This window comes from Coturnix japonica, chromosome 21 (genome assembly GCF_054131305.1).
Source record: "Coturnix japonica strain WE chromosome 21, WE-NBRP24, whole genome shotgun sequence".
Taxonomy (NCBI): domain Eukaryota; kingdom Metazoa; phylum Chordata; class Aves; order Galliformes; family Phasianidae; genus Coturnix; species Coturnix japonica.
This window is the reverse complement of record NC_140683.1, coordinates 4,986,383-5,001,705: the sequence shown is the minus strand read 5'-3', so window position 1 is coordinate 5,001,705 and position 15,323 is coordinate 4,986,383. Positions and strand designations below refer to the sequence as shown.

The following is a 15,323-nucleotide window of genomic DNA, read 5'->3' as shown; positions in this document are numbered from 1 at the left end:
CTGTACTCCTATTGGCTGTGTGATATCACGTGCTTTTGGGTTCAGCTGACCGCTGATTGGTCGCTGGGTAGAAAGGGGGCGGGACCGCGGCGGCACGGTTGGGATCGGGCCCGGTGTGTGCGGTGACGCCATGTCGGATGGGGCCGACCTGGATGAGGAGCGGGACAGGATCCGCCGTGAGATCCAGGAGCTGGAGCGCAGCCTGCAGCTCAGCGGGACCGGAGGGGAGGTGGCTGTGTCGGAAGGCAGCCTCAGCTCGGGTACGGGGCCCTAAATGAGGGGGGGGGATATTGGGGTCATATAGGGGGATATGGGGGTGTAGGGGGGATATTGGGGTCATATAGGGGGATATGGGGGTCTGGAGAGTCCTGTGGGGTGTTATTGGGGTCTTATAGGGGGATATGGGGTCCTATGGGGGGAGATGGGGGTCATATGGGGGGATATAAAGGGAGGGGGGGCCCACCTCATGTCTGTGGGAGCTGGGAGGCTGTTCTTCTTACTATAAAGCAAAGAACAAGAGTGTCTGGTGGGCAACTAAACGTTATTAGCAGTAATAATACCCTAAAACCCCAAATAGTTGTGTATTAGATACCCTGCAGTGCTTTATTCTGCATGTTTTAATTATAAAGCCCTTGGTTTGAAGCTTTTTCATTATCTAAGGTCACTTCCAACCCACACGAGACTATTACTATTACTATCATTCCCATTGATATCTTTGTGTTTTTGTGGTCCAACAGACGATGCTGAAGGTGACAGCTCAGATGTCCCTGCAGAAATGGTAACTCATTTTAATCTTTGTGTCTGCATAGTGAATGGAGCAGGGAGGAAGGGGGAATCTCACATCGTTGTCAGGGAGTTTGGGGCAGCTGTTTGGTCTCCATGGTTAAAGTAGAGAATTGCTTCAATACAACAAATGAGGTGGGGATGAAGGGATGGTTCTGAGCTGTGCACTTACCAGGCAGTGGGTCTCCAATGTAACTGGAAGCGTTCTGCATTTTACTTGCAGTTGTGCAGCTGGTGGCACCAGGATGGGTTTTACAAAGACTGGGAGTCAGATGTTGTGTCAGATAGCAGCTGAGCTGATGGGCAGGAAAGGGGGGAGCTGGGCAGGGCTGGTAACCACCTTTGGGAGGGCTCAGAGCAGCTGACAGGGAGTTCAGTGCATCCAGCTCTTCTGGAAATCAGCTTTCAACACAATGCCAGTTGCTTTTAAAAGCGAGCATTCCCTCTCATGTAGCCTTAACCCCTATAATGCCTTGTTTTCCTCGAGGAGGTGGAAAAAGAAGAGGACAGTAGTGATGATGATCTTGAAAGCAGCCTGCTGGAAGATCCAGAAACGTGTCTGCAGATGAACTACGTGTATCAGGAAGTTATCCAGGAAAAGATTGAGGAAGTCGAGCTTCTGATTGCACAAAACAAAGAGCAGCAGGTGAGCAGAACGGATGTAGAACAATCTGTGCTTTTCAGACTTAGCTTTTGCTTTCATCCTTTGCAGGTCAACCACAGTGAAACTTTGTAGGACGTTCTTAATGTATGAGAGGTACCAGTGCAGGGATCAGCTGCAGCAGTAGAGACCCTTATTTGCTGGTGTAGCATTCATCTTGCTTGTCTGGGAACCAGGATACAGTGGTTAATATATCAGTTCAAACCAGTGTCACTTGAATGCTGACCTTTGGCAGGGCTTATTTTTGTGCAGTTTCCATGATTTCCTATCCCCCAAAATGCTGTCACTAGAGTATATGGTATCTAATGCCGTCACTAGAGTATATAGTATCTAATGCTGTCACTAGAGTATATAATATTTAATGCTGTCACTAGAGTATATAGTATCTTATGCTTTAGCTTATTGTAGCGAGTCAGTGTGTTTATATATTTACATTTCTCATTGTATTGCACAGTTGTGTTAGGTTCCAATGTGTGATGTGCCTTTCATACATGCACTGAGGTGCAATGTGGTGCAGCGAGTGGTTTGAATGACTCATCAGCTGTTCACTGAAAGTAGAAAATTCAGAGGAGATGCCGTCATTTTGTATTTGTTCTATTGCAGAAAGAAATCTTGTGTGAGCTCGATGGCAGAAAAACAGCAAAGACAGGAGATGGTAGAAATTTACCATCAAACATATTTCTGGGCCATTTTATGAAGCCGTACTTTAAGGACAAGACAACAGGAATAGTAAGTGAAGAGACCTGGCTTACAGATGGATTTCTTCTCAGTGGTGTATTATAACCATAGTGCAGCTGTGTTCCATTCTAACTGTGAATGTCACTCTGGAGCTTACAGTCTCTTTTTTCCTCACACGTTGCTTGCTTGCCCTCTTTTGGAGGGTTTGTCCACCCTCTGTCTGGCTGTGACATCTGAGAGTTCCATAAAGGGGCTTTCCAGCCATGTGGCCATTAAATGTTCTTTTTATTTCCAATGGAGTTTTGATTGTGCTGCTTCATCTCCACCATCCAATTCCACTTTGTTTGAAGTTCTGGTTGTCCTTAGGTTTGTTTTCTGATGTAAAGGTGACTGAGCAGCAGTTCTGGTCTGACAATCTGCATGTGTTTGAGTTTCAGTCTTTTTGGTAGCAGCTCATGATGGAGTTCCAAGGAGAATAAGCAAGTTTTCCATGTATCTCATCTGTATTAGGGTCCTCCTTCCAATGAAGATGCCAAGGAAAAGGCAGCTCAGGGCATAAAATCCTTTGAACAACTGCTATCAACGAAATGTAAGTAGCTGTATGTGCTGTTTGGTGTTGTAGGGGAAATGTAATATATATTATCACCCGTTCCCCCATATCTGTATTTAAACATCAATACTTACAGTACTTCATAGTTGAATTCACTGAAAGAATACTTCAAAGTAAATGGGAATTTATGCATTTATTCACTGAGGGATTAATGACTTCCTTCTTTCATTTGCGTTTGTTTTGGTGCATCATTCCATGTCTTCCTTGAGTGCTCCAAAACCAGATGGGATCATGCAAAGGGAGTGCTCAGATTAGAGAAGAGATGCTTTGAGCTCTAGGAAGTCACATCCATCTGGGTGGTGGTTTCATTGAGGTTCTCTGGGGGTAAAACTGAGCAGAAGGCTGCAAGTTGTGCAGCTCAGACGTGACGTTGGTGGTTTAGATGGGCAACAGAATCAATTCACCTGGCTTCTTATAGGCCCTCTGCAGGACTTAATTGTGTAGGTAATGGAAATGAACTCTTCCTGAAGATGTGGGGGACGCTCTGGCAGTGGTTTTGCACTGACTAAATGCTTGATTATTTGTGTTTTGCCTAGGGAAAAGCAAAGAGAAGGTGTTACTGCAGAAGTCAGTTGTAAGTGATCGCTTGCAGCGCCTGCTACAGCCCAAGCTACTGAAGTACGTACTGTGCAATCTTATGGGAGCATTACAGCTGAAGTAAGGAGGGAAAATGAGTGGCAGCAAGTTCTCATGTTAATTAATTGCAATGTCAGTAAGGTTACAAAGCACAGCACAGATACTTTGTCACTGTTGTGCCTGGGACGCCTGCAGAGCGATCTCCAAATCCCCTGTTCTGTGGGTGCCAGTGCACAGTGACACTGTTGTAGATAGCAGCATTTCCATTCTTTATTGATATCTGTATTTTGTGTATGTGATATTGAAGAGTCTAGGGCTTTGATGTTCTGATTATAAGCAAGAGGTTACAGCATTCAGGTTGCACTGCAAAAGCTTGGTGATTATTTTGCAGGTAACCAGCAAGGGAGGAGGTTTTGTATTGAAGATACTGTGGCATTTTATAGCCCTCTGTTTCCTCCTGCTCACACACTGGTGTAACTTAAAACAGCCTCAGGGCTTGAAACTGAGATTGTGATATGTTGCAAGTGAGTCATAACAGCGTGTCCTTTGAGAGATGTATGTGCCTGTAGTTGGTGCAGACGTAATTTGTTGCTGTTGTAGCTATCACTGAATCTCTCTGTAAATACCAAAATGATTAATCTGAGACCTGTTCTGGGTCAGCTGTTTGCATTGAAGCAGCAAAATAAGATGAGTTTGCCGTGTGGGAGAACCTAGGAGGGCAGTCTTGTTTATTGTGGGCAATAAGCTGAAGGAAAGAACTATACTTGTGGGGAAGACTCTTTTGCCAGATGCCTTCTAATGCACCTCCTTCCCATCTAGTCTTATGAAGTAATGTTGAAAATGTCTTTGAACAGGTTGAGTTACTCGAATCAGAAACTGGAAAATGTCAAGACTGAAATGGAGAAACAGATCTTGGAAAAGCAAATCAAAGAAGTGGAACGGGAAATAGAGGCAATTAAGTGAGAAATCTTCTTTATAAGTTCTTGATGAAATGCAGATCTGTTCTGGGAGGCTGACTTTGGTATTTCCCTCTTTCCTTGGGTGCTTCTGAGTGTGACATTTGGAGAAGATTTCATACAGGCCAACACAAATGAAGCTATGAAGTGCTATTACAGAGCTCTCATATCTGTAGCTGTTCACTAAGAGTCATGCTTTGTGCATTTATATGGCAGCCAGGATAGAAATAGTGTTGGAATGGTTGTTGCTTTAGCATTGAGGGGATGGAGAGCTCAGAAAACGTTACTAATTCTGAGCTTTTGTGTGTTGATGCATCTGTAGTGATGCATTCTGATGCTGCGTTGAACTGCTTCACATTGCAGGGGGCAATTTTCCAATGGTACACTCATTATATTCAAGTAAAATTGCTTTAGTAAGTCCAGTAAGGAAGAAGCTTTGTTTGCAACTGAAGTTATCATTGTTAAAGAGCCTAGTGCTTTGAAGTAGTAAGTTTAGGTGGAAGTTAATAGCAGGTGAGAGGAATAAGATGAAGAAAAAACAGGCTGAGAAAGTGACTGTTTAATTACCTGTTTAATGTGATGGTTTCCTACTCTTTGTGTCTTCTGCTCTAGCCAACTTCCAGAAAGCGACCTGTTAGGAGACAGATTTGATGAGCATGACTGGGAGAAGATTTCAAACGTTCATGTGAGTTGGGAGATGAGCTGTTGTATTACTTCTAACATCTGCCCCCATTCTCTTGAGAATTATCTGACCTGCTTTCATTTCCATCTGCTTATCCCTTCATACCCTTCTGTAAGTTGACTGTTGTGTGTTCTTGATAAGGTAAGCACATAAGCACTTCAAATTTGCTATCAGTAGTTAAATCTGATGATTTAATTCTGAACAAATTAGCACCAAGACATGCATGGAACACAAACTGTATTACATGTAGCTTGGGCAAACATCTGGGCAGAAATGAATGCTGAATCAAGCCGAAATAGGTTTTCCTCTGTCTCTTTTAGTTTGATGGACGGCGTAGTTCAGAAGAACTGAAGAAGTTTTGGCAAAACTGGGAGCATCCAAGCATCAATAAAAATGAATGGACGGATGAGGAAACGGAGAGACTGAAGGACATTGCAGCTAAACATGGTTATTTGGACTGGCAGGCTGTAGCCCAGGAATTGGGGGTAAGTAGTTTTGAGGCCAGGAACATGAGATGGAAAGTCAGGTAATTCTGATGGTACCTCATGTAAAGTTTTGGAAACTAAAGCTAATATTAATTCACTGTTAATTAATGCCTTTGTGAGGAGTGTTCATGAACAGTACCAAAACGACTGGAACTCCTGCCCTCTTGCTTTTGTCCTCCTAAGTATCCAGCTATCTAAGCAGCTGTGTTTTCATTCCATGAAGACAAACAGGACAGCTTTTCAGTGCTTGCAGAAATACCAAACCTATAACAAAGACTTGAAAAGGAAAGAATGGACCAGAAATGAAGATAAGATGCTTTTAGAGCTTGTTCAAGAGATGAGAGTTGGAAGCCATATCCCATACAAGAAAAGTAAGTAACCTACAAAGGGAATTGTTTTCCATTCACATGTGATGGTTTCTTGATTTCCAGGTTTATGTGTGTTAATACTTCTATGTGCTGGAACACCTGGCCTGCTCTGCTTGAAGGAATTACTGATGTATTTGCTACTAGTGTTTCCATTTCCATGATAGTAAGTGAAGAAATAGTGCTTGCAGCAGAGTTTACAATATGCTTTTCCATTTCTAGTTGCCTATTACATGGAAGGAAGAGATTCTGCCCAGCTGATTTATCGATGGACAAAGAGTGTGGATCCCAGTTTGAAGAAAGGGCCCTGGACACCAGAGGAGGATGCTGTGAGTTCTGCTCTCTAATTCCCTAGAACAATATGTGTGGGAGGTTAGATTTGCAGTGTTGCATGGTTGTGTGCATGTGAGCACTTTAATGTCACACAGAGGAGCGTAAAATGCACTGAGGTTGGCAGTTTATAGGTCAGGAGGTTTCAGCTCTCAAACACCTTTGAACTGAGGCTTATAATGCTGTGGAAACATACAGAGCTGCTTCTGTTTCAGGCTGTCTAGAGCTATTACTGACAAAGGGTTTTGTCTCTTCCTTTCTGTGATTAACCCAGATGCTGTTGGCTGCAGTTGAGAAGTATGGAGAGCGTGACTGGTATAAAATTAGGACAGAAGTGCCAGGGAGAAGTGATGCTCAGTGCAGTGACCGGTAAGTACAGCGCATGGAACAGCTCTGCCTTCAGGCCTGTTGTCCAGAGCCAGGGTTCAACTCGTTTTACATATGTTTGCTTTGCTTACAACAGTGTCATCTGCCTGGGATGGCTGTCATCAATGTGATTATGGTCTAAATACAATCTCTGCTGATCTCTAAAGGTGGTCTCTAAGCAAAGCCTTCGTTGTTTCCACCTGACTTTCCTCTGTAGTTAGAGAAGGTGGAGCTGACATTGGAGTCCAGCAGGGAGAGCAGTGCCTGTGGTGCATCATTCCCTTGGTATAGCTGCTGGTAGTGTAGCACACGTTAGAGGAGCTGTTGTTCTAAGCAGAGCAAAGGGATCCTGAAGTGTGAGTGAGCACATATATGGAGAAAAGGTGGCCATTTGTGTATGGGCTGCTGCACAAACAGCCTGGTCAGTCGCTTCCTGCAGCTGACACTGGTGTTGTGAGAGGTGCTGAGCCATGTTCAGCACTGAACCCAGCTTCAGGAGACCAAATGCAGCATGTTCTGGTTTCAGTGATCCATTTTACAACTGCTTATTGTAGTTTTTAACCATGTAGCCTGATATTTCTGTGAACACAGAGATTGCAACTGTGCTGTGTTACAGAAATAGCAATGGGTGCCTTGGAAAAGGGGAAGATCTGATAAGACTGCTGGTTGTGTTCAGCCTCAGATAATGCAGCAATGATCAGTACCATATAAATGAAGTGAAATGTTCCTTACTTTAATGTTCTTTGTTTGAAGGTACTTAAAAGCGTTGCACCGTGATGTAAAGAAAGGCAAGTGGAGCTTAAAGGAAGAGGAACAACTAATTGATCTGGTGCAGAAACATGGCCTGGGTGAGTCTTCCTGTGGCTTAATTTTTAGCTTAGAAAAGTATTATTTGTTAATGAATTCTTTGAATTTCTTCCTCTTTTATTTTTAGCAGCGTCAGGCTCTGTTTCATGCTGATGGTTTTGAGCTTCCTTATGTGGAACAGCCTTGGTAGTTCACTTATGAAGGAGTTGGATAGCAAAGGGCTGCATGGCCATGTTGCTCACAGCTCCACAGTGCTCACACAGTCTGTGAAAGAGTTCTCTTACTTTCATCCAATACTATTTTCCAGCATTAGGCTTTAACCTTTTGGCTTCCATCTGAGTGAGCTATTACTGCTGGGGATGTAATGCTGCCAGGGTTTTGGTCATTTTAGTTTCTGACATTGGCTTGAGTTTGTGCAGAGCAAAGCCTAAAGAAATCTTTGCTAAATCAAAGGTGAGGATTAGGATTTTATCATCCATTCATATGCATTCCCCTGTATAAGAGTCAGTTACTGTAAATGTGTATGGTGTTCTGCCCTGAAAAGGAAATCTCCTTTCCCACCCCCTACTCTTTTACACTCTGAATTTCACAGCACTCCTCTCTTTGTGTATGATGGGCTTATCGGGGTGGGTGAACAGTTCTCCTGCTGGATCTTCTTAGGTGCAATCTAAAGCAAGACAGGCACTTTCCCAATCTCATTAACAGCTCTAAAGTAGCAGAAGGTTCGTTAGGCTGAGAACTACTCCAAACCTTTCTAGAGATGAAGCTCTCTTATGTAACTGTCACACTTGCACTGCCTCCATCAGACTGTATCACCTTTGCTTATGGATTGTGGTGCTACTGAAGCACAGTATCTTGTTCAAGTGTTTTCATGAACATGTATATATGTAAGCTCTACAATGTTACAGTAAAGTGTAAATCAGATATTTCCTAACATGAGGTGTCTTAGATTCCATGGGAGGATACAGCATTGCAACTGTATCCTTGTATCAGATCTATCAACTGAATCAGATGCTGGTCTGAGGAAATCAGTCACACTGTTTGAGGAGGTGCAGCTTTTCTCTGAGTAACATCAGGGAGGCTTCATGTGATTTGAACAGATCTGAAAAAGTAAAATCTGACCTCCACTCCAACTAATAGGTAAACCCATCTAAGCAACCTTTGTTTCAAACTGAGTGCTGACATCTAACTGGTTTTGTGGAAGAGAAATGCTGTGCCTGCAGTTTGTTACATCAATAGGTTGCTCTACTTTTCTTCCCTTTTAGGTCACTGGAGTAAAATAGCTTCTGAGTTGCCACATCGGACTCGTTCCCAGTGCCTGAGCAAATGGAAAATCATGATTGGGTCGAAGGTATTGTACAGAACCTTCCTGTATCACAGTCCCATCTAACCTGAAAGTTAAATCCTATGAAATCAGTGCCACAGTTGCCCTTGATTTCACACAATATTTTGTCATGGATGTTTGTGGTCTAATTAGTGTTAAAGCAGCCTTTTTTTCCCTGAAGGAATAAAGTTAAAAGTGTTTGTATGTTATACATAACTTCCTTATTGACTTGAAAGGCCTTGAAGGATGTTATATAAGCATATACTTGCATTTTCTTGTATGTACCTCTGGAGTTGCCAGTTGTGATACAAGGTACTCCATAAAGCCTGGCTGCTTCGGACCACCTTAAAAATACTGTTGTGTTTCCATTGCCGAAGCACGAGCAGGTGCTGCTGCACCATCCATTTTGAAACCACTTTTCTCTGGTAGCATACAGCCCCACAAGACTCTTTAACTTACTGCTCTGAGATATTTTGCAAGTCAAGGGTGAGTGCTGGCTGCAGCTTATCTGTGCTTTTTTTTTTTTTGTTTAAAAAGAAACGGTCCAGGTCAGTGAAACGCCAAGATACAGATGAGAGTTCCAGCTGTTCAGAGAGCAGCAGTGAAGATGAAGAACTGGACTTATCAGACACTTCTGAGGAAGAAAAGACCAGTAAGGAAGAATGTGCCTTTCCCAGCATTGATCTGTGGATCCCAACGCAGACTGATGTGCCGGAGTCGTGCCAAAGAAGGCACCAAACTTCATCTCCTTTCTCCTTTGGGAGTGTTGGTGCGAGGACCAGCAGCAGTAAAATTCCACATGTAAGGCATGAAGGAGGTGAAGGAGTTACTAATAAAGCAACAGAACTGAGCACCATCCTGAGGGGCATGGCACGTCCCCATTCAACAGACATCACTGTGAAGAACCCCACAGAAGAAATTAACAAGGTGAGTCCTGGGTTTCTCAGTCTGTTTTGGATGGAATTTGGGCTTAGATTAGAAACTTCCAGGAAGAGCATTTGGTGCCGTTAACAGAGCAGTTGCTGAGATAAGCAGATGATGATTTTTCACACCTGTGCTGTTTTCTCACTGTACCATTGGGGGGAGCTGTTGGAAACTGAGCTGTGTGAATTAACACAAATTCCTGGTGCTGCTCCTCCCTGCCGTCTAATACCTCAAAAAGAACTACTTCCCTACCCACGGCGTCACCAAGACAAAACCTTTTCCATATCTTCATCAAGCAGGATTGGCTGCTGAAATAACTCCCTTTCTTCTGATGGCCAGAGTGTGTAGATAATCCCAGTAATGGGACTGGTGAGAGCTTTTGTGAATAGCATCAGCACGAGTGACTTTCTATGGCACGCTTTCCCTTACATCTTCCCTTGTGATTTCATTTTAAGGCTTCCAGGTGTGGGAAGCAAGTGCTGCGGGTTTCCCTGGAGGACGTCAGAAGAGTGTTGAGAGAAAACACGTGCTTTCAGAGGAAACTTGTAAGTGCCTCTTTTGTCTCATCTGCTTTAGTGGGATGGGTGCTGCCAAACTGTATTTAAGGCAAGTAAACATGGAGTCATAAGTCTTATTTTACTATAGTCCAGAGAGGGAAAGATCATAGGGCAATTATGGAAATAAATGGGGACTAACCTTCTTAATTGGAACTCTAATGATGTGTTTGTTCACATGCAGCAATCAAAGCTAATAACATCTTCTGCTGCCACTATAACAAAGACATCTGAGGCTGGTGCATCTGCTGCTGAGAAGCACCGGGGGCTGTGGAACAGCGTGGGGAAAACTCGTCAAGAGAGAGCACGATGGAGAAAAATGAACCTTGACAGAAGACTCCTGATGGCGGTGACACCTTGGGTGGGTGATGTGCTGCTGCCTTGCACCTGGCGAACTGGGAAGATGAATTTTGATCATACAAAAGGTAGTGGTAACCCATCAGAGATGGTACTCCTTTGTGTCCCTGTTTTCTGGCTTATTTCAAGTGATTATTCAGCTGATTTTTTGATGCTGGGCCTTTTTTTTTTCTAGCTTATTCTATCCAACAGAAGCTCAAGTCGGTCAGTCTCTCCAGCACTCCCCTGTTCACGCTTTTCATTCAGGTAGGCTTTTTTGTCTTAATAGCATTACCCTCTTTAAAGGAGCGGTAATCTTTATACTTGATGCTTAAAAACAAATACAAATCTTTCATTTAAATTAACCTAATTACTAGATTAATCTGTTCTCTTTGCTTGCATATTATATTTAGTAAACCCTGCATCTATTCGAATGCTGTCACAGTTTTCTGCAAGTGTGAATTTGTACCCAGAGTCTTTCATGTGAAGCCTCTCCCATCCGCCTTGTCGTGTTGCTGGCTCTACCAACACGTTCTTTTTCTGAACCAGGTTGTAATGAAATGCTTATCTTGCAGCTCTTTCGGATTGACACCAATGGCTGCATGAAGATCATTCGGGAGAGAAGGGCTGATGCGGTGAGGCCTCAGCAGGTAACGCACACCAACTGTTTCTGAGCTCTTCCCACTGGAGTCTTGACTAAAATAGAGACTTTTTGGTGATTGTGGTGCGTTGGTATTGTTTGTGTGTTACCAGTTGATTTGGGATCAGAAGCACAATAAAGTGCTGCCCGTGTGACCATTTGCATGGGATGCTGACAGGTGATGCTTTGTCTGTGCTGTTCTAATGATCTTTATATGTCTGAAGTGTAATTTAATATAATTTTTTTTTTTGCAGGCTTCCCAAAGCTTGGAGTCATCTTCAGGTACCTACCAGAGCATTTGTTTCTATGATGCACAGGAACCTTCACTTAATTCATCATCATTAGATTAATAACCAACTGAACTGAAGGAGAACTTTGAAATGAGATACACTGCCTTGCTGCTTTCTGGTAGCTCTTGGATCTTTCAGTTATGGGCTTAATACATTAACCTTGGTAATGACTGGCAGCAATACTGAAGTGCTGTGGGCTCGCTGTTGTTGTGCCTGCCTGATGGTCTGTAGGCTGTACTGTTAGACTTCCCTCAAGCAGTGCACTCATTTACAACACAGTGCTGTAAGAACTCCCACAGTCAGGATGGTTTTTTTTTACTTCCTATGCAGGGTAATTGATATCTAATAACTACAAAATAACATCTGAAATCTTCCTTTTTGAAGACTTGTTTTTCTTCCTCCTTATTCACCTTATAGGCAATACATCGCAGCCTGCTCCCAACACACGGACAGCTCTTCCAGCTCCCCCATTTCTTCCAGCTCCTGTAGCCCAAGCTCAAAGGCAGAAGCCTAAAACTGTCTCAGAACTGCTGAGAGAGAAGCGGCAGTTAGAGAAGCAGCTAAGAGAGAAAGCTATGCAGACAAAAGTCTTCGTTGCCCCACAGGTGATGCTTTCAGGGCCTTTGATAATCCAGCACCCACCACAGCAAATGACTCCTGCACAAGTGGGGAGCAAACCTGGAGCGGTTGGCTCTATGGACAGTCAAGTACAAAGTGTGCCAGCTCCCCCATTGGCATTTACTTCTGTTGCAGGTTCTGCTTCTACCCCTGTTGTGCTTGGAAACCATTCTCCATCAATACCAAAAGTTGGGGAGAGCCATGGTTCCTCACAAGAGACAAAAGTGCAGTCTAATAAGGAATTAAATGAGCAAGCTCCACAGAATACCCCTGAAAGAGGAGTTCTTCCAAGCCTGAATCCAACTGCAGCTGGAAAGGCCCCAGATCAAGGAGGGTCCAATGGTCAGGTTCTAGCTGGTAGCTCAGCTCCAGTAGTGTTGCAAAATCAAGCTTTTGTGCCACACCAAGTTACAGTGGTGCCTTTTGGCGTAGAGTCTGGCAACAGCAAACTGTCTCTTCCTGCACCAGTTACCTATGGATTAAATTGTCCTGGGCCAGTCAATCTATTGCCTGCTCTTCTAGCTCCACAGCCTGGCTCCCATTTGACTCCTGACAGCGTGCTGCCTCTCACATGGATTGTAACACAGCAGGCTTTGCTCTCCAGTGCTGTGCAGGCCGTTGTGGGTGTTCCCCAAGGTCTGCAAGCTGCTGTTGTGGGGACTCAAAGTCAGGCAAGTGTGACATCCAGTGGCAGTGTCTCTGGTTTAGGAGCACCTCCTGTGTCCTCTGGAGTCAATATGCCTCAGCCAAGCCATGCAGAGACAAAAACAAATCCCCAGTCAGCTGCAGGGGGCTCAGAAGGAAAGACAGCTGGTGTAAGCCATTCTGCAAGTGTCCTCCCTGTGAGCTCGGCCGATCCTGTGTGCAGCGTATCCAGTGTTTCTCCTGCTACATCTGCACATTCAGATAGTTCCTCCAAGACTGTTGATTCTTCTGCAGCTCAGAATGCTCTTCCAGGTGGGGCACCAACCCCGCATGTTCAGCTGCTGCCCCAGATGCAGCCTGCAAGCACTCAGGGGTCTGATTCCTGCTGTGTGACGGGTGTTGTTAGCTTGGGAGAGAACCAGGACTCATCTACAGCAAATGGATCATCTTCCAACTCAGATGTCCTTAATAAAGGGGCTGTGCTCCAGCCAAGAGCTTCAATTCCTCATAACAGTGTCATGGGGAATTCTGAAGGTTCAGCTGTCCAGGCACTGAAATACAGACCCATTGCCTCCAAAGCACCCCCTGAACAGACCGCGAGTGCTCCACCCCAGCCAACCACTTCAAGTGCAGAAAAGACTCTGATTGACTATAGCCTGATTTCCCTTGAAGATGAGGAGCTAGTGAAGGAATGGCTGAGTGGAAAGCAAGGCGTCCAGGTACCACCATTGCAAACCAGGTTGCCTTATTTCCCACCTTTTTTGTGCAACTTAAAAACCCTTTCAAAGCTACTTCTGCAGAAGGCGGCTCTGGAAAAGCAAGCAGCGCGTTTTCTGTCCCCTGATGGCAGTCAGACTGAGGGTGAGGTTGACTTGAATGCTATCACAGAACTGGTGCATGAGAAACTGGGTAACGACCCAGCTTTTCTCCTGCTGAAAGCCCGCTTTCTAGCAGCCTTTACACTCCCTGCTGTACTAGCAACTCTGCCTCCTCCAAAAGTGGTAACGACTCTGTCAGCCAGCAGCAGGGAATATGGAGAGAGTGATGAAGAGGAGTGGCAGAGTGAGGAGGAGGCATCTGAGGATCCTGAGAGCTGTGGGGATGAATTGGACACGCAGTCGGATGGGACAGGTGGTGGTGATGAGCCTGGAGACAGAGATGCTGATTTTCCAAACAAGGTAAAGGAGAAACTATAGTGTCACTTGTGGTAGGTGCAGCCTCTCTAGCAATGAGTCTAGGCAAAGAGAAACCGTATTGGGTGTGTTCTGGCTGGAGAGCAGTGACAGAATCCTACTCTTGTAGGAAGAAGTGCTGGTGTTGGCTGAAAACAATATGTGTTTGGTATGGCTTGTGTTTGCTGGGATTGTGGTAATAGAGCGTTGTGTCCCATGTATTGTTTTAAATCTTACTGTGCTAACTAAAATAAATGAAAGGGTTTTCTTGCAGGTTCTCCTCTGTTTTGTGCTGCTGTGCAAACAGTCTGTTCTCCTTGTGTTGCAGGGCATGGACACTGAAGAGATTGCTGCAGAATCCATTGAGGGCACCTGCACTGATGGGACGGCCAGTGCTCCTCAGATCAGGAGGAGTGTGCGCATCAGGAGGAGGCTCAGAAAGAGGAGGAGGGTGTGAGGAGGTAACGTTGGTAGCTGTTCTGTGTTATTTCTTTCTTCTAAAGAGAGAACCTGAAGTACTTTTGCCTGTGGCAAAGCCCAAACAATGAATCATGACCATAGGAGAAGATTGAAATGATTTTGACTTCCGCTCCCTGAGGACATGGAGTCTGCACTCAGCCTGTTAATCATACATTAAGTGTAATACAGTGATGAGGAGGAAGGGAAGTTGGTGTTTACACTATAAAATTACCTGTAAAGCTATGGGATTTAAGTATTCGGCAGCCTTTTGGACCCTGTTGCTTCCTTATTAGTGTTGATTTTTGGTATAACAAAGTCCTGGATGGTTACATCCTTTGTGTATGTAACTGGGCAGCTTCTCAGGTGTACAAGTGCAACATCTTAATATGTTTTGGCCTGTAGTGAAATGAGCATGACTGCCATTTGATTTGCTTGTTGAATGAGCTTGGTTTTACTTTTTTCTTCTTCAAAGCTGGTTATAGAAACTCCAAAAACATTCATTTCCCTATTAAAAAGCCCTGCAACTAAAGAGCTGTTTGTGTTGTGTTACAGGAGCCCCTGGAAGGAGGCCTGCCCTGTGATGTGGCAGCAGGAGATGCTCTTTGCACTATTCACTTCTCACACTTGAAACGAGCTGACCAGGCAGAGCTGGAGAGGAGAGGGAAACCTCACCTAAACAAGTCTGCTCATTTAGACAAGCTGCAAGTAATGAAACAGAGCTGCCTTTTAGGCACAGAGCGATTCCGTTCTCTTCCAGCCTAGCATTTACCACGAGTGCTACGGGGTAACAACTATTGGGGACCCGGGGAAGCCAGCAATGATAGTTATTTCCTTGTTGTGCTCCCCCCTATTTATGTGAATGTCTATCTGTGTTCAAAATATGTTGTTCATTGAGTGTGTTTTTGTAATGCTGTAATGATGTTGTTTGAATGCTGCTCAGTAAGAAGCAGGTTAATTTTTTATCACACGAGTCTCGAGTACTGGTTGAAATACAGATGTTTATTTTTCTCACTTAAACTCTTGATGCCTTCTGTGTTTTTTATGGTAAATAGTGCTTGTAGT

General features: G+C 44.3%; 1 protein-coding gene and 1 long non-coding RNA gene across 5 annotated transcripts; one reads left to right on the top strand and one right to left on the bottom strand.

The window, feature by feature from the left end:
• Positions 1-96: 96 nt before the first annotated feature.
• SNAPC4 (small nuclear RNA activating complex polypeptide 4) lies at positions 97-15,278 on the top strand. Of its 4 annotated transcripts, none has more exons than XM_015878861.3 (23): positions 97-260; positions 738-778; positions 1,274-1,429; positions 2,048-2,173; positions 2,633-2,711; positions 3,269-3,350; positions 4,163-4,267; positions 4,877-4,949; positions 5,267-5,431; positions 5,655-5,802; positions 6,019-6,125; positions 6,401-6,495; positions 7,246-7,340; positions 8,565-8,650; positions 9,161-9,550; positions 10,003-10,092; positions 10,286-10,526; positions 10,634-10,704; positions 11,013-11,087; positions 11,332-11,359; positions 11,785-13,808; positions 14,131-14,263; positions 14,814-15,278. In XM_015878861.3, exons 1-22 carry the CDS (start codon positions 131-133, stop codon positions 14,257-14,259), a joined length of 4,536 nt encoding a protein of 1,511 aa, XP_015734347.2. In that variant the 5' UTR covers positions 97-130; the 3' UTR covers positions 14,260-14,263; positions 14,814-15,278. The 4 variants fall into 4 exon arrangements, with proteins under 4 accessions (XP_015734347.2, XP_015734346.2, XP_085377296.1 ...); XM_015878860.3 differs by having other exon boundaries at positions 1,271-1,429; XM_085521170.1 differs by lacking the exons at positions 97-260; positions 738-778; positions 1,274-1,429; positions 2,048-2,173; positions 3,269-3,350.
• LOC146757447 (uncharacterized) lies at positions 2,907-4,958 on the bottom strand. The gene is made up of 2 exons (XR_014936229.1): positions 4,832-4,958; positions 2,907-3,264 (listed from the first exon to the last, which is right to left on the bottom strand). It is a non-coding gene; the product is annotated as an uncharacterized LOC146757447 (long non-coding RNA).
• Positions 15,279-15,323: the final 45 nt, after the last annotated feature.